This window comes from Coregonus lavaretus, assembly GCF_964263955.1.
Source record: "Coregonus lavaretus genome assembly, chromosome: 37".
Lineage (NCBI taxonomy): Eukaryota > Metazoa > Chordata > Actinopteri > Salmoniformes > Salmonidae > Coregonus > Coregonus lavaretus.
The window spans coordinates 23,274,276-23,293,531 of record NC_140024.1 but is presented as its reverse complement, the minus strand read 5'-3'; the positions used below and the strand labels follow the sequence as shown (position 1 = coordinate 23,293,531).

Here is a 19,256-nt window from a genome sequence, read left to right as displayed (position 1 = left end):
AGAGAGAGAGAGAGAGAGAGAGAGAGAATAAAGCCTAAGACTAGGTTCTGATGCCTTCCTCTCGTTAATTTCTATGATGTGTATTTGTGAGGCCCCACCACAGAGTGGAGCAGCAGTAGCATGAGGCTCTCTGCCTGGTAGTGACGCAGGGCCAGGGCTGGCCCCATGTCCTATAAACACAATACAAATCATTTACATGCTGCACTCATCAAAGCCACCTCTTCCTCAGTAGTGTTTGTTTCCCTGACTCAGGGTTATACAGTATAGATCTCATCTCTCCCTCTTCTCTAATCCTTTCCAGTTCTAGTCCTCTGCTAAGCAGTGTCTCTCTCTCTCTGGGATATGTTACAACCAGGCCACAGGCTGGTGGAAGTGGACTTGATTTTATCCTGTCCATCTGCAACGGATTTCCTGGGAGGTGTGTGTGTGTGAGGCCCCTGGAGCATCGTCAGACAAGGCTCTGTGTATGTGTGTGTGTGTGAGTGTGTGTGTGTGTGTGTGTGTGTGTGTGTATTGTCAGGCATCAGTCTGTCCATAACACTTACACTTGCAGGCTGGCAATACAATATTGCAAAATAAAAGTACATAGACAATACATAGGGGAGTTAATAATAAATAATAATATGCCATTTAGCAGACGCTTTTATCCAAAGCGACTTACAGTCATGCGTGCATACATTTTTTTTTTTTTTTTTTGTGTATGGGTGGTCCCGGGGATCGAACCCACTACCTTGGCGTTACAAGCGCCGTGCTCTACCGCCCATCTTCCCCATTATCCCCAGTGTATTTATACCTGTTTTCTCTGTTTGTCTGTTACCAGTTCGTTTTGTTTCGTCAAGCCTACCAGGGGTTTTCCCCTTGCTCCTGTCTTTCTCAAGTTCCTGTTTTCTAGTTTTGACCATTCTGCCTGCCTGCCAATCTGCACCTTGTCACACCACCCTGGATCATTGACCTCTGCCTGCCCTGACCCTGAGACTGCCTGCCGTTTTGTACCTTTTGGACCAGCTCCGCAACGCCATCTCCTCCCAAGGAGCCACCATTGGAAGGCACGAGGAGTTGCTTCGTGGTCTCATGGAAGGGTTCCAGACCTTGGCCGAACACGATGACCAAGCGTTTAACACATTGCTGGAGCAATTCCGCGGGTTGTCTGTTAAGCAGCCTACCACGACGGTAACCTCCCAGCCCCTCAGTAACCTGGCTGTTAGCAGCGCGGCCTCCCCGGCCACCCCGGTTTCCCAAGAACCCAGCTTACCTCCCCCGCTGGAGAGTCGGGAACCTGTCGGGCATTTCTCGCTCAGTGTTCGCTCATCATCGAGCTGCAACCCTCCTCCTTCCCCTCGGACCGCTCTAAGATAGCGTACCTCATCACGCTGATGTCCGGGAGGGCTATCGCCTGGGCTACGGTAGTGTGAGAACAACAGTCGGCCATATGCTTCAGTCTGGAGGAGTTCATGCAGGAGGTAAAGGTTTTCGATGCTCCGTTGTCCGGGAGAGAGGCTGCCCGGAAGTTACTCCAGCTTCAGCAAGAATCCCGCAGTGTGGCAGACTATGCAGTGGATTTCCGCACGTTGGCAGCTGAGTGTGCCTGGAACCCGGAAGCGCCGTTCGACACGTTCCTGCACGGAGTATCGGAGGAAGTTAAGGATGAGCTTGCAGCCCGGGAACTACCGACGGATCTTGACTCACTCATCGCCTTGACCATTTGGATCGATGGGCGACTACGGGAAGGAAGGAGAGGATGTCCGATTCCACCTCGTCTCCGAGGCATCCTGGAAGTCCCTGAAGGCGCCGTTGCAGAGAGAACCCAAGGCTACCCGAGTTCCCCCGAGAGTCTCCAAAGTCTGCCAATTCACCTCTTCCCGAAACGATGCAACTAGGCAGAGCTAGGCTGTCTCCAGCCGAACGGCAATACAGGCTTCACACGAAGATTTGCCTGAATTGCGGGACAACTGGTCATTTTGTGTCCACCTGTCCACTAAAAGACCAGGCTCACCGGTAGGAGCGTGTACTCTGGTGGGCCATACGGACAACTTTTCCTCTCCTCTTACTTGCACCCCCTTTCATGCCATCGTGCTGTTGGGGAACCAGTCAATCTCTCCGGGTACTCATCGACTCTGGGGCCAATGAGAGCTTTATGGAAGCTACCCTGGCGTCCGAGCTGGGCAAACCCACTCAGCTCCTCTCCATTCCCATGGACGTTAGAGCACTGGACGGGCGCTCTATAGGCTGGGTCACCCACAATACCACCCCCATCAACCTACGAGTATCAGGGAACCACAGCGAGACGATCCAATTCCTGCTAATTAAGTCTCCTCAGGTCCCCGTGGTATTGGATTTCTCTTGGCTCCAGCGACACAACACCTTTATTGACTAGTGGGCTGTAGCCCGTTCTGCCATGCGCATTGCCTGAAGTCAGCTCAGCCTGCCCCGGGACGTCTTCCTGGGGGCTCGGAAGTTGCCTCGGACCTCTCCGCCATTCCCGCGGAGTACCAGGACCTCCGGGAGGTGTTCAGTGAGGTCTGACATTCTGGACCCAGGCCTCATCGCTGAGTTTCAACGCTAGCACCCCGTTCAACCAGGTATGCACCCAGGTAGGACGCCAGGTGGCGCCCCTAGGGGGCCCTGGAGTATTGACCTCTGCCTGCCCTGATCCTGAGACTGCCTGCCATTCTGTACCTTTTGGACTCTGATCTGGATTACTGACCTCTGCCTGCCCTTGACCTGTCGTTTGCCTGCCCCCTGTTTTTGTAATAAACTTTTGTTACTTCGACACTCTCTGCATCTGGGTCGTCTCCTGAAACGTGATAACATGATCCTAACCCTAAACACCTGTCAGCCAATTCAAGCAATTCTACTGAAATTCAAGCAATTTTGCATATTCCCACCAATTCTCTTATTTAACCCTTATTTTAACTGGTAAATTGAGCTGAGAACATACTCTTATACAGCATCAACCTGGAGAATTGCAGGGAAGACAAGAGGGGCTGACTGGGTCAATAGGAAGCTTGGCCAGAGCCCAGTTGGAGCTTGTCCTCTCCATGTAACAGGTGCAGAGTCAGTCGGTTAGGGTATGTGGTGGCTCCTTTGATGGAGTGAGTATAAACCCGTCTGACCACCTCAGACTACCATACTCAAACAAACTGACATAAAGATGTATAGTCAGTCAGTGTATGTAGTGACTCCTTGGTGGATTGGGTATTAACCTGTCTGTCCCGGACCACTTCAGTTTACCGTACTCAAACTCTGGGATTTAGATGTGAAAAGGAGGCAGCATGTTTTAATAGCCTAGAGAGACAAAAAGGTCAGCCTTGTGTGCCAGGCTTCTAGACTCTTCTAAGCTCTCCTAAAATAATGTAGTGTAGTCAGACAGGCACACAGCTGTTGGATGAGACTATATAAAAGCTATAACAGCAACAGGAGACTATACTGTAGTACTTAACAAGATTAAAGTGGAAAACAGTTTGTCTCTGACTGTCATCATGCTGGCTAGCAATAACTATTCCAGATAGAGACTAACTTTCGAATGGAAGAAAACCTGCTTTCTTTTGTCTCTGGCTGGTCCAAACCCACAAACTATTGTCCAAACAGAGAATATACAGTGGGGAAAAAAAGTATTTAGTCAGCCACCAATTGTGCAAGTTCTCCCACTTAAAAAGATGAGAGAGGCCTGTAATTTTCATCATAGGTACACGTCAACTATGACAGACAAATTGAGATTTTTTTTCTCCAGAAAATCACATTGTAGGATTTTTAATGAATTTATTTGCAAATTATGGTGGAAAATAAGTATTTGGTCACCTACAAACAAGCAAGATTTCTGGCTCTCACAGACCTGTAACTTCTTATTTAAGAGGCTCCTCTGTCCTCCACTCGTTACCTGTATTAATGGCATCTGTTTGAACTTGTTATCAGTATAAAAGAGACCTGTCCACAACCTCAAACAGTCACACTCCAAACTCCACTATGGCCAAGACCAAAGAGCTGTCAAAGGACACCAGAAACAAAATTGTAGACCTGCACCAGGCTGGGAAGACTGAATCTGCAATAGGTAAGCAGCTTGGTTTGAAGAAATCAACTGTGGGAGCAATTATTAGGAAATGGAAGACATACAAGACCACTGATAATCTCCCTCGATCTGGGGCTCCACGCAAGATCTCACCCAGGGGGACCTAGTGAATGACCTGCAGAGAGCTGGGACCAAAGTAACAAAGCCTACCATCAGTAACACACTACGCTGCCAGGGACTCAAATCCTGCAGTGCGAGACGTGTCCCCCTGCTTAAGCCAGTACATGTCCAGGCCCGTCTGAAGTTTGCTAGAGTGCATTTGGATGATCCAGAAGATGATTGGGAGAATGTCATATGGTCAGATGAAACCAAAATATAACTTTTTGGTAAAAACTCAACTCGTCGTGTTTGGAGGACAAAGAATGCTGAGTTGCATCCAAAGAACACCATACCTACTGTGAAGCATGGGGGTGGAAACATCATGCTTTGGGGCTGTTTTTCTGCAAAGGGACCAGGACGACTGATCCGTGTAAAGGAAAGAATGAATGGGCCATGTATCGTGAGATTTTGAGTGAAAACCTCCTTCCATCAGCAAGGGCATTGAAGATGAAACGTGGCTGGGTCTTTCAGCATGACAATGATCCCAAACACACCGCCCGGGCAACGAAGGAGTGGCTTCGTAAGAAGCATTTCAAGGTCCTGGAGTGGCCTAGCCAGTCTCCAGATCTCAACCCCATAGACAATCTTTGGAGGGAGTTGAAAGTCTGTGTTGCCCAGCAACAGCCCCAAAACATCACTGCTCTAGAGGAGATCTGCATGGAGGAATGGGCCAAAATACCAGCAACAGTGTGTGAAAACCTTATGAAGACTTACAGAAAACGTTTGACCTGTGTCATTGCCAACAAAGGGTATATAACAAAGTATTGAGAAACTTTTGTTATTGACCAAATACTTATTTTCCACCATAATTTGCAAATAAATTCATAAAAAATCCTACAATGTGATTTTCTGGATTTTTTTTCTCATTTTGTCTGTCATAGTTGACGTGTACCTATGATGAAAATTACAGGCCTCTCTCATCTTTTTAAGTGGGAGAACTTGCACAATTGGTGGCTGGCTAAATACTTTTTCCCCCCACTGTATATTACATGTTTTACAGCAGCCTCTTCTAGGCTGGGAGCCTCCCTTGGCCTTCACTGTACTGGCAGCAGAATGTGGCTGCCTGAGTCAAATGGCACCATATTCTATAAAGTGCAATACTTTTGACCAGGGCCCATAGGGCTCTGGTCAAAAGTAGTGCACTACATAGGTAATAGTGTGTCATTTGGGACGCACACTGAAAATGACACAGGCTGGAGATGGAGAGACATTCAGTTTGCTTAAAAATAAAAAAATTAGACACTCAGTCACTCCCACAGCCCACAGAGGAGACTGGTAAAACAGCTTTACTTGAGAGGAGAGGTATTAGCCTAGTAGAGGTTTTAGATTGGAGGTATTACCATACCCTTCCAGCGGCCTCTCATTAGGACTGTCTCACTGCATGGCAGCCATTGTCCCTGTGTTTGGCATCTCAGTAAGACAGACAATAAGGATCGGCTGGCTGGAGGACCCGTCAAGCTAACGATGGTGGCAGCCAAAGGTAATTGGATAGACTTTAGCCTCCTTAGGCCAGGTATTAGAGAATGGTAATCAATGTCATTGGCAGACATGGGATGCTTTACTTTTCTTTCACAAACTATTAGATTTTCTGCTGCGGTTAGGTTTAAATCCCATTCATTAAAAATCCCCCTATTTTCTGAGGGACTATTCTTCAAATAATTATTTTTTGGTCCGTAGTCAAATGTGAGATTTACACAGAAAGAAGATAGAGACTGAAAAACAAACTACACAGAGCTAACTAATGCCCTTGACTGTGGGAAAATAAGACCAATGAGTAATGAATTCTAAGAAGAGTGTATCAATTACCAGTAAAGAAAATGGTATCAAGATCATGGCTATCTAGCACAATGTGGAGAAATGGACCAAAACTCTCTATTATATATATTTTGTGTTAATCTGGACACTATTTAAAATGAAAAAATGCATCTTGGTAAATAGATTAAGTATAAACTCCCAGTGAAAACATCCCAATTCTGATAATTTGTTCTAATAATTGGTCTTTTGACCAATCACATCAGATCTTTTTCAGAGCTGATCTGATTGGTCAAAATACCAATTCGTGAAAAGATATCTGAGTTAGGCTGCCTGTGCGAACTCAGCCATTGTGTGATACATAAATCACCATTTCCACCATGGAGTAAAAAGGTTGTATTTGTCTCCTAGTTTAAAATGGATGTAGTGAGGAAGAATCAAGTAACGAAAGCTAAAAGCAAGCATTTTGTAGACGTGCACTGCACAACCTCTGCTGACATTAATCTGAATTATAGCCACAATCATCCCGTGGCCCTCATACAATAAAACATGTAATCGTACCCAGCATCCAATTGACTCGTTCAACCCCTATCCTCTTCCCTTGGAGAGAGGGATGATGCTGGTCAGGTGGATGACTGCTGTCACCTTGTGGTGGGTTACAGAACAGAACATGCAGATAATACACTGAACAAAAATATAAACGCAACATGTAAAGTGTTGGTCCCATGTTTAATGAGCTGAAATAAAGAAATCCCAGAAATGTTCCATACGCACAAAAAGCTTATTTCTCTCAAATTTTGTGCAACAATTTGTTTACATCCCTGTTAATTAGCATTTTTCCTTTGCCAAGATAATCCATCCACCTGACAGGTGTGGCATATCAATAAACTGATTGAACAGCATGATAACTACAGAGGTGCACCTTGTGCTGGGGACAATAAAAGGCCACTTTAAAATGTGTCGTTTTGTCACACAACACAATGCCACAGATGTCTCAAGTTTTGAGGGAGCGTGCAATTGGCATGCTGACTGCAGGAATGTCCATCAGAGCTGTTGCCAGAGAATTTAATGTTCATTTCTCTACCATAAGCTGCCTCAAATGTCATTTTAGAGAATTTGGCCTCACAACCTCAGACCACGTCTAACCACGCCAGCCCAGGACCTCCACATCCGGCTTCTTCACCTGTGGGATCGTCTGAGGGGGGGCGGGGGGTGCTTCGGAGAATTTCTGTCTGTAATAAAGCCCTTTTGTGGGGAAAACTCATTCTGATTGGCTGGGCCTGGCTCCCCAGTGGGGCGGTCTGGCCGCCAAGTGGGTGGGCCTATGCCCTCACATGCTCACCCATGGCTGCATCCCTGCCCAGTCATGTGAAATCCATAGATTAGGGCCTAATGAATTTATTTCAATTGACTGATTTCCTTATATGAACTGTAACTCAGCAAAATCTTTCAAATTGTTGCATGTTGCATTTACATTTTTGTTCAGCATATATGCCACCCAACAGATGCTTTTTATGCAAAGGGTTTTACAGTAAAGTGAGTGCATACATTTATGGTATGTGTATGTGATCCCTACAGGAATTGAACCCCAAACCGTGGAGTTTCTCGTGCCAAGCTCTAATCAACTGAGTCAAACAAGCACACATTTACATACACACAACAATAAAGTTGAAAGCAGAAAGACTAATTACAGAAGTTTCAAAGCTATAAAATACAAGTCATCGAATAGTTAAAATTGTACTGAATTTTATTGCAAAAAAAGAAAAACAAAGTTTGCTGTGTTAACAAAAATTCACATAATTGCAACAACGCAGTCTGCTAAATAAATAACAATGCACGCTAGTTAATTTGAAACCATACATACCTCCTGGAATTCACTGTTGTGAGTATTACTAGGCACCATTTGCCTTTTTGCTCACAAATTGCCCTATTTTTCACTAGATGCTTGGGCTTTAGTTCGCCTAAAGCTGTAAGGATCCACTGCTGCCTCAGCAACATCACTAATCAATGGAAATGCAAATAGAAACAGATGCAAAGCAAAACCTTTAGCTAATTATACAGCAGCACTACTTACAGTGTGTGTCCCTGAGCAGTAGAAAAACTGTAGAGCACAGCATGTTTTGTTATAGCTAGTATTATTGCCCCTTTAGTGGGTTGCCAGATTGGGTGGATATCATTAGAAAAAGCATGTATTAATGACGTTTTCTGCAATCCAGTCATACATTAAAGACTTTCAGCCCATACAAAAGCAACGTTTGCCAGCCTTTCCAGTTATCATCAAGGAACTCTGTAGAAAACAGAGGTGAACAGATAGACACATTAAAGAGTACAAGATACAGTCATCTCAGAAGGGTATCCAGGTCATTTACATACAGTATGGACTGGTGCTAGGTAGTTGGGTTTTCATCTGAAGAGGCAAAACTATGAGGAAACAATTGGATGCTTTAAAGCAATCGGCAGGGGAATCTACAAAAAAAACATTGGTAAAAAAATTAACATTGCTATGAGCAACTTCCTAAAAGCATTAGGATTAAGTGGATATCCTTATATTGTTCTTCCTCCCTATGACTACTTTATTGCCATCAACAAGGATCTGAAAAAATATACTTCGAGGTCTATGATTCTACCCCATCTGTACAGAAACACGGACAATAGCTCTTACAAATCTCACTTACAAATCTTTTTAAGGCACTAAAAAATCATAGAAAGAATTTAAGCAAAAAATATATTATTTATTTTCTCGAAAAAGCAACATTCATTCAAACATACATCATCCTATTTCCTATGTGGTCAACACAATACTGCTGTCAAAATGAGGTTTCAGTTTCCTAAAAATACCCTGCTGTGGTTCGTCCTCAGTGCATCAGACTCAGTGGTCCGTCTCTGTGTATTCAACTGAGAGCTCAAAAAGAGTTCCGTCTCTGTACATGATCGAGATCGACAACATTGCAGTCGGCAACTGCAGACTTACTGATCAACAAATCACCTTGGATCTTAAATAACCGTATTATTAACAGTAGATCAGTCAGTTTGCTCAGTCAGTGATCAGCTACTGAGCAAAATGTATGGTAATGCTCTCGAACAAAACGACAGTCTCTGCCTCAGACTTAGTCGTCCTTCTTGTCAGAGGTGCTCTCTTCCTGGTTGTCCTCAGAGCAGACGTGATTGGTGCAAGAGAGTTCTGACTCCACCCCCTGGAGGGCCTGGTACCGCTGGAGCTCCAGGTAGGTGGTGAACAGCTTGGCATACTCTGGGTGGTTCAGGGCAAACGCCTGGAACTCGGCTGGAGAGGGAAATGGAAAGACAGAGGATCAAATCAGAACTTACAGTAGTATATTTGGTATATTATCAATGCTCACAATACCTGGAATTCAGTTGCAGAGAGGATAAAATCAGAACTATATTCAAATTGTCAGTGACTAAAGAAGAAATTCTGTTACATCATAAAAATTCAAATAAAATTCCACAAAGTTGTTGTTTAAAATGGGCTACTTTTGATAGTAATGTTAATTTCCTATGAGAATTAAAAAGCAAGAATAAAAGAAACAATACAAATACTAATATCCCACTTTCAAATCCATATAGTATTTATCTTTCTATATTTCTACAAAGGACAGATCCAAGACTCAATCCGGCCTTTTTTCTATGGTGTTCTGTCAAAGCAAGCAGTCAGCTGCCTTTTGTTTACGCTGTAGTCCTCCACTACAGATAAACTTTGACCTTCACAATGGTCTACTTACAGAAAGTGATGAATTCAGAGCTGTCTGTGTCCATCTCCTTGAAGAGTTTGGAGACGTTGAGGTCACACACACCTAGAGCAGAGCGAAGCATGGAGGAGAACTCTTCATGAGTGATTCTCTGGTCCTCGTCAGTGTCAAACAGCTAAGGAGAGGGAGACAATAACTTAAGTAATGACAACACATAGACTTGCTTATTGAAAACGAGATTGCTCTTATGACCATGTGGCTTTCAAACCTACTTCATGTTCCCCTCAGACAACCACAAAACAGTACCCCCCACTCACACGTATTTGACTTTATCATAGCCACTGAGCGCTCCTCTATTGCTCCCAAACCATTGGTAGACCTCACAGACACAGTCTGTGTCAGCTACATTCCAACGCCCCAATGTCATGTGTGGGACAGCTACATTCGCAACAAGCAGGGTTTTTATTGGCCGAACCTGGAAAGCTGTGCGGAGGACCTCTTCGGTGTTGGCTGGCCGACACAAGATGGTTACACCGATGACATACTCTCTGAAATCAATGGTGCCATCTCCATTCTAGAGAGAGACAGAGTGAGAGGTAAGTATCAGTTAACAAAGCCAGACTACACATTGCATTCTGTGGACTACAATACTATACACATACAGTATGTTTTTCCAAGATGAACAATGGTTCCTTTATTTCTTCAGACAGTTTGTTTACCCCCTCTATGAACAAAGCAGTGAGGGACATCATACTAAATCCTCAGTTACTTAGCCCATCCAGTCACAGGTTGGAGAGTTGGAGAGAACAGACAGAATGGCTGTGGTCTGATTATCTACGCTTCGCAAGAATAGTGCACTCGTACACTTCCCTTTGTAGATTTCAAAGGAATGTTGTAAGAAATATGGTGTACACTTCCTCCAGCCAAGCTTGCACCAATCCAACACAACCTAGGAAAACCTAGAAGAGAGATTGAACTAGATGTGACTGGCTCTCACCCTGTCAAAGAGAGCAAACAGCTCCTGCAGGGCGGGGCTGATGGGCAGCTTGAGGAAGCTGGCGAACTCCTGGATGGTGATGCGGCCTCCTTTACAGGAGCAGGCCACGGCTGCAAAGCCCTCCAGCTCCTTCTTCACATTGTCCCACTTTAGGCTGAGGGGGACCAGGGAGGAAAGGAGGAAGGCAGGACGCAAGGACTTACTCAGGGGAGGAAGAGGGTGTAGGTCTGTGTGTGTGTCCAACTATTACCAATTGCCTATGTAGCAGTTGGACAAATAAAGTAGTATTGTCTAATGCAGTGTGGCAATAACACAGTATTAAAGCGGCAGAGGAGCCAGTCTTACTCAAGTTTTTGGCTGATCTTAGTGAACTCCACTAGACCAGCCTCCATGGGAAGAGTGAGCTCCCCAGCCGAGATCATCAGTCTACAGTCCTCATATGTGTGGTCCGTCACTGGCACACCCAGGGCCCTGCACACACAAAGGGATAGCATTGAAGAGATGGGTAAGAATAAACATAAGGAAGCTATTATTAAATGCTGTAATACCAAACACACACACACTTACTGGGCCATAACATTTCGTACTCTCCTGGCGAACAGCACAGGTCTTTCCTTCTCCTCCTCAGTGGGGGTAACTGGAGGGAGAAACTGGAGGAGAGGGCAAAGGTCAAAACAGGGACTAACCAGGAAGTACAGGCTAACTGGAGGGCCACCTAGATAAGGACTTTATAACACGTTCATAAGCCATACATAACACATTTATAAACCATACATAACACATAGGTACTGCTAATGAATGTGTTATGAAGTCACTATCTCTTGGCCTTCTAAGTAAGTAATCCTGTGTAGTGTGCTAATACTAACCTCTATCTCTACATTGGTGTAGAGCTGAGACAGAGTGAGAAGCAGCAAGGTTCTCCTGAAAGAACATCACCAAAAATCATCATCACCTCTATTCAAAGTGCATAATGGTAATCCCATACAACAAGATTGAAATGTAAACCTACTAAACTGAAAAACAATTCATCGCTGAACAGTGAAAATCTCTATTCCCAGAGTTTGAAGCCTAACTATGGGCCCTTGAGGAGAAGTTACAAGAACATAATTGCAATGTGAGAGAGTGTACAGAAAACAACAGGGTAAATATAGCGTTGAAGCAGTGAGGCAACACTGATTATTGTAATCCACTGAGTGTACTGTAGACTTACGAGCTGAAGCCTTGCCAAGTCCAAGTCACAGTGTCCAGTCTGTTGGGATATCTCATGACCACAGGCTGCACTGGGACCCCAGGGAAGAAGGCACCTGATGGGGAGAGAGGGACAGAGTGAGACCCTACTGACCTCCAGCACTGACTACTATTCTAACTAAGTGAGCACGCACACACACACACACACACACACACACACACACACACACACACACACACAACCCATGTGTGCAAACACAGGAGCACAGACAGCCTACTAATTGGAGTGCAGGCGATGAGAGCTCATTTACCCACAGTACATGTCCAATCAATAACAAGACCAGAAGCTGGATTCATCTAACCCTGATCAATATACCAATCAGTACTGTATGGAAGCCACTAGTATTAGGTCTGTGGGTTTGGCTATTGGCACTGTAGTAGAACAAAGCAATTCTGTTAGATGCAAATGACTATGCAAATGCTGTAACATGCCATAGAGTGTAAATGAGGGTCTTGTATGCTGTTATTTACATGGACTATTAGATGCATTCTCAGGTTTACAGCTTTAGGATTTAACCGTAGCATTAGCTACTGTACAATTCACTCAGATCCTAATAGCCTAGTTCTTCGTATTTTGTGTAGTTAATCTTCAGTCATTTCCTTCTGAAGTTCATTATCACAACGCGCAATCTATTCCATGTCGCTATGGCTACTGTTCTGTTCCAGGAAGTAATGGATACACTCAGGCCCCTTCACTCTGGAGAAGCCCATTGTGTTTGCATCAGGTGACTGACCACACAATGAGGCACATAGCATGTAGTATACTGCAAAAATGGAGAGGTGTTGTGTCAAAACAAGTGTAACAGTATTGTTTCCATCCCGCTCCTCGCCCCAACCTGGGCTTGAACCAGGGACCCTCTGCACACATCGACAACAGTCACCCTCGAAGCATAGTTACCCATCACTCCACAAAAGCCACAGCCCTTGCAGAGCAAAGGAAACAACTACTTCAAGGTCACAGAGTGGGTGAAGTCACTGATTGAAACTCTACTAGCACACACAGCTAACTAGCTAGCCATTTCACACCTGTTACACAAGCACCCCAGAAAGAAGCTAAATGAACACCATTCTGCAACCGCATGGCCATATCTCTGCCATTTGTTTACAAGTGAATTTGCATTAAGTAAATGACACCACTAGAGTGGATGCTACTGTCTGTCTCTCCCTGCAGACTGTCTGGAAGGCTGTCCGTCTCCACTATAAGCAAATGACAACCAGCCTGTTAGATGGGAATATAATATGGACATTGTAGGGTCCCACATGATTTTCATACCCTATCAATGGTACACTGTTTGGCATCAGTTGATACCTTGGATCCACACACAAATGTTGAGTATGTGTTTCTACTCCTATTTAAAAACAAGCATGGTAGTGAAGCTCAACCTACCTTGTTTGAAAGTGATGAGACATGAGCGATTTGTACAAGTCCCCTCAGGGAAGACCAGGATCTGGAACATAAATAACAGGTTTATTTTAGTACAGCCACTGACAATGTAGATGGATCTAGGCCAGTGTTTCATTCTATGCTGAATGAAGCAGACTTTCTGTCACAGGGAAGTAGTGACAGAAATTGTGTTTGAAGGATATGTCACGTGAGAGGAAGTTCACAAGGCAACTTCCTGGTGTAAAAAGGTGTGATGTTTAATTCCCATGCTCCTTGTCAGACTACAAGCTAGACAAGACATGATCAATTATGATAAAAATTACCAAATGGCTGTGTGTGTGTGTGTATGTGTGTGGATGTGTTTAACTATATTTGTGGGGACCAGAAGTCCCCACAAGAATAGTAAACAAACAAAAAATGGACCAATGGGGACATATTGTTAGTCCCCACAAGGTGAAATGCTATTTCTAGGGGGTTTGGGGTTAAGCTTAGAATTAGTGTTAGGGTTAGAATTAGGTTGAGGGTTAGGAGCTAGGGTTAGGAGCTTGGGTTAGGTTTAGGGTTATGTGTTGGGGAAAATAGGATTTTGAATGGGACTGAATTGTGCGTCCCCACAAGACTGTGTGTGTGTGTATGCATGCGACAGACCTGTGGCCAGCGGCCTCCAGACTTGGCTCTGCTGTCTATCTCCATAATGGTGTTCTTACGGGAGTCTGGGTCCTGTCTGGAGACCAGCACCGGCTGGAGACACCGCACAAACCCTGGATGGAGAGAGGAAACACACATCAGATACACACACACACTAGTGCTGAGCGATTAGTGTTTAAGATCGGTTCGGTTAGATTTTTTTTTTTTTATCTTACGGTTTTTGATAAAAAAAATTAACATTAAATGCACTATGCATTATGTGGGTTGAATGCTGTAACACAGAATAAAACAATTAATAAAAGTCCCATGAAGGTAGTGACTGGCCATTACTACTTATCACTTATTAACCATAATTTATTCACATTGCTTTAATAAAATATTTCAGTGTTGTGTATATTGCATTTGTTTTATTTGATTACTTTATTATTTCATTCCAAGTCATCGTCTTATCTCTATAGAGCTGCTGCCTATGCTGTCTGACAAAATCACTATTTTGTAGTTCTTCAAAGTAAATAAGGCATACATTTATGACTGCTGAATAACAACTATCAATCACTTAGATCATGTATTTGTAGTTAGAGATACATCACGAAGCAACAGCTGCTCTCTGTATCACCTCACGATCGCGCATTCTTCCGTCTCTTCCGTAGCAGGCGTAAAAGAAACACAGACCGGACAAGTAGATGTGCAATGGATTATGGTCATTGTAGTTAATTACCACGTTTTATGCACTAAACTATGTATAATATTGGCCTGTTGGAAACTACAACTCCCTACTACATCGCACAGTTCAGGCTGGATCTGATTTATCTCTAGAGAAACTGTGCAATGTACGCATTGAGCTCACAGAAAAACCCGGAACGAAATGGAAATTAAATAATTGAACCGATGTTGGTCAATTAGTTGTTTAAAAATGTCAGTTACACGCTCAGCACAAACACACACCGTTACAGGCTAGAGGCACCGCACACACCCTGGGTGGAGAGAGGAAAAAAACACATCAGATAAACACTAACGGATATTACATCTGCAAACAGAATCAGAATAAGTACCCACACTTATCGCTGAAAGACCCACACTTACTGCTGACACATAACACACACTCTAATCATCACTTTTTGAAAAAAATCCCTCTACTGAAAAACCCCCAGACAGAAACAACACTCACTGCCGAATATAGGAGTGGCGAGGTTCTCAGTGCGGGACACAGTGGAGGGCAGGCCTGCTACGATGCACACAATTCCATCAAAGAAGGTGGAGTGTGGGGCCACAGCCAGAATGGGGGCCTCTGCACTGCTCACCTGCTGGCCCTTCACCACCACCCTAAAGCCCATGAAGAAGTAGTAGGTCCTCCCCAGGAATGCCATCACACGCCGACACATGAACCTGGGGAACCAGAGTCAAACATCAACAGAGATGTAGCATGAAACTATACAGATTAAACTAACAGCTGTATACTGTCGGGAATATTCACCTACAGACACTGAACATGGATACATATAGCCTACATCTGTGTGGACCAATATTACAGTCAACATAGATCTGTGAGCTGTCAGGAACTCAACTTAGCCTTTTGATGGTCAGAAGTACTGTACTAAGTTGTCATGAGCTAAGTTGGTGCTCCATGTTCATCAGCTAGTTAGTGCTGACAACTATCAACTAAACAGATGTGACCACGAGCGATAAACAACCAGCAGCTGCATGTAGCTGTGGTCACGTCATATCAACACATACAAACAAAGAGAGAGCGTCTCCTCCTCTCTCTACCTCTTCTTCTTTATTTTCTCAGAAAGGGGTCATAGAGATAGGACTGATGCAACACATGATAAATAAACCAAAGGAGTGGGCTGCTTTTGAGTCACAGAATAACCCATTTGGTTTATTTATCATGTGTTGCATCAGTCCTATCTCGATGACCCCTTCCTTTCTGAGAATTATTGACACTCTTAGTGACACTTGTGGCTGCTTCGCATTATGTATTGTTGTCTCTACCTTTTTGCCCTTTGTGCTGTTGTCTGTGTCGAATAATGTTTGTACCATGTTTGTGCTGCTGCCATGTTGTGTCGCTACTGTGTTATTGTCATGTTGTGTTGCTACCATGCTGCGTTGTCATGTGTTGCTGCCATGCTGTGTTGTTGTCTTAGGTCTCTCTTTATGTAGTGTTGTGGTGTCTCTTGTCGTGATGTGTGTTTTGTACATTTGTAAGTCGCTCTGGATAAGAGCGTCTGCTAAATGACGTAAATGTAAATGTACATTTTTAATCCCAGCCCCTGTCTCCGCAGGAGACCTTTTGCCTCTTGGTAGGCCGTCATTGTAAATAAGAATTTGCTCTTAACTGACTTACTTTGTTAAATAAAGGTTAAATTAATACAAATAAATACATACACAGAAAGGGCTGATGTAGGCTACATTCCTTAACAGCTTGACAGTTCATTTTTTGTTGAGGACACAAGAATTAGTGTGAAATTGCGTAGTTGTTACTCCTTCCTCCTTCCTCAATGTGTGAAAATCCCACAGCTCTTGATGTATAGGGGCAATTCCATGGTAACATAGTGATGCTGAGACTTTAAAATTTGATTTTTCACTTTAAAATGTAGGTCAAACAAAAAACAATGATTGCAAAGTTAAAGTTGCACTATACACAAATCGCTACACCATTTCCTGGTTGCTAAAACTCTAGTTATAGTTTGCCTAATTTCAGTTTCTGTGACAAAATAAGAAATGTATAATGTAGAGCATATTTGTACCATCTAAACCACTGTGAAATAGTTTCCATAATAAAAAATATTGTTGTTTCAGCTGTTTGAAGCTGGTATACAAAACCCAAAGTAAAAGACACAAAAACAAAACTTAAGAACGGGAAGCATAGAAATAGTGCACATAAAACAGATCTACCGCTTCTTAGACTTGCTTTCAAGTACAATGATAGATCTATAACTCACATTTCTATGTGAATTTGGTCTTGGACAAAAAGTTACATATTTCCACTTTTTCACACCCTGAAGAAGGCACAGTGATGCCAAAACGTTGGTGTTTTTTTACCCAATAAATTACTGGGAGGTTATACATATGGAGTGTGCGACTCTGTTTTTATAGCTTACAGTTTATTCACCGTTAGTCAGCACCTCGTGCTTTTTATTAGCATATATACAATTTTCACAGAACATTTTACAAAAACACATTTACATGCTAAGTTTGGTAAAATAATGATGTTTGTGCTCTGCTGTTAATGTGGAATTGCCCCTACACGTAATTTTTTAAATTTATTTTTTAACTAGGCAAGTCAGTTAAGAACAAATTCTTATTTACAATGACGGCCTACCCCGGCCAAACCCAGACGACGCTGGGCCAATTGTGCGCCGCCCTATGGGACTCCCAATCACGGCTGGATTGTGATACAGCCTGGAATCGAAACCAGGGTCTGTAATGACGCCTCGAGCACTAGAGATGCAGTGCCGCTGCGCCACTCGGGAGCATCAAGAGCTGTAGAATTTTTGAGAAACACGTAATTTCACACTAGCTTAATTCTTGTTCATCCTCAACAAAAAAAGATCTGTCTAGCTGTTCTGTGTAGCTGAAGCTGTCTTCATTAGATCTTGTCTGTATTGTCCAAAACACCATCTACCTCATCTTCTTTCCTTTCTCAAAACTCTGTTACCATGGAACTGCCCATAGGCCTAACTACGTAAGTGAAAAACAACAATGCTCTGTACATCCTTTGGAACTAAGGACTAAAGTACTCATAGTGGATGCATTGTTGAAATATAGTTATACATACAGACCAATGACAGTATGTCAGTAGTGGCACAGGATGGTGTTGTATATTTACCGTCTCCATCCAGTCATGGGCTCCACTGCTCCTTTGAGAGGGTGCATGAATGTTGTTATGACAGCAACAGGCCATGTTACCATGAGAACCAGAGTCAGGAAGATGGCACGGATAGGCACCAGGAAGATTCCCTGGAATACACACTGCAAAGAGATTTTTAAAAAAACATCACACACACACCAGGTTTATTACAGATCTACATTGGAGTAACGTGTTTAGGTTACTGACTTCATGCCACTGAAAGAGGGACTTTAAAGAGCCATTTTAAAACACAAATTTCCTTACCAACATATATAATGCGCAACGATGCAACCATTGACCAAGGGATAAGCACGTTATAGACTTTTCATTCTAGAAATTCACATGGTTGGAGGAATTTCTAGAGTGTACACAAATGCCTCCATTGTTTGTGTTACACAATAACAAGGCATTACAAAAGGATTGTCAGGGTTTCATCGGCTTAGATTAGCTATGTACCTGTACTGTAGGCTATATTCACACACCACCAGACACACACACAGCCGAGGAGCTAGACGACAACCACCCGGCTGCGCTCAGAGGTGGGTAGTGGAGTAGAAATGTTTACAGTACGTTTGAATACCAACCCCAGTTCTGTGAGCGATAAATGAATGAGTTAATAGATTAATTTAACATTTTATACTCACTTTGATAATGTCAGCCTTGGCCAATTTCACCTCCTGTACAAAAGGATTAAGGACGGCCGGAAGAAACAGGGATTGCTGCCTGGGTAGCGCGAACACTCTCCGGGGAGTCATTCTTCTCGCTCCGCTCGTGGTATGGCGTCAATATGTTTTAGAATTTCACTGTGGTTTTTTCTCAATTACAACTTCTGCAATCACCCCACTTCCACGATTCGAATCTTGCGAATCCTGTTCGCGCTCCGGATGTTGCGATAACATCATTCTCAACAACCATGGTGCAAGGGACGATAGTGATCTGGCACTCCGCCTCCGATTACTTTCAGGCCCCACCTACTGCACTGGGTTTAAATCAGGTTGTAAACCTTTTGCCTAGTGAGCAGTGGTGGGGTGATTGGCTGAAATAAATTGTGTGAACAAGTCAAATGTTCATGTTGAATTGCAAAATGTATAATGTTGAAGCAACTTTACAACATTAGTTAATGTACATTAGGGTGGCATTCAATAGACTAGATATAGGGCCTAAATAAAAGAAAATACAGAAATACCCATAAAATAATAAGACTCATCATTTACATCATTTAGCAGACGCTCTTATCCAGAGCGACTTACAGGAGCAATTAGGGTTAAGTACCTTGCTCAAGGGCACAGACAGCTAGTCGGCTCGGGGATTAGAACCAGCGACCTTTCGGTTACTGGCACAACGCTCTTAACCACTAAGCTACCTGCCGCCCATCATTGAGGTTTCTTTCAGCTTAGCAATTGGGGTCAAATTGTTGTGTTCATTTGTATGAAATAAACTAAGTCATATCTCAAGGGCAAAGACATAATATGGCTGGCGTGATGAAGCCCTCTGCTCAATGATAA

At 43.5% G+C, this 19,256-nt stretch overlaps 1 protein-coding gene across 1 annotated transcript; it reads right to left on the bottom strand.

Annotated features, from left to right (window-relative positions):
- Positions 1-7,646: 7,646 nt before the first annotated feature.
- Positions 7,647-18,724, bottom strand: LOC311111576 (lysophosphatidylcholine acyltransferase 2-like). Its single transcript, XM_084154333.1, has 13 exons — positions 18,396-18,724; positions 17,731-17,873; positions 15,070-15,287; positions 13,902-14,014; positions 13,257-13,317; positions 11,832-11,925; positions 11,488-11,542; positions 11,189-11,271; positions 10,967-11,092; positions 10,622-10,775; positions 10,100-10,198; positions 9,658-9,799; positions 7,647-9,200 (listed from the first exon to the last, which is right to left on the bottom strand). Exons 1-13 carry the CDS (start codon positions 18,504-18,506, stop codon positions 9,025-9,027), a joined length of 1,575 nt encoding a protein of 524 aa, XP_084010459.1. The 5' UTR covers positions 18,507-18,724; the 3' UTR covers positions 7,647-9,024.
- Between the last annotated feature and the right edge of the window lie 532 nt (positions 18,725-19,256).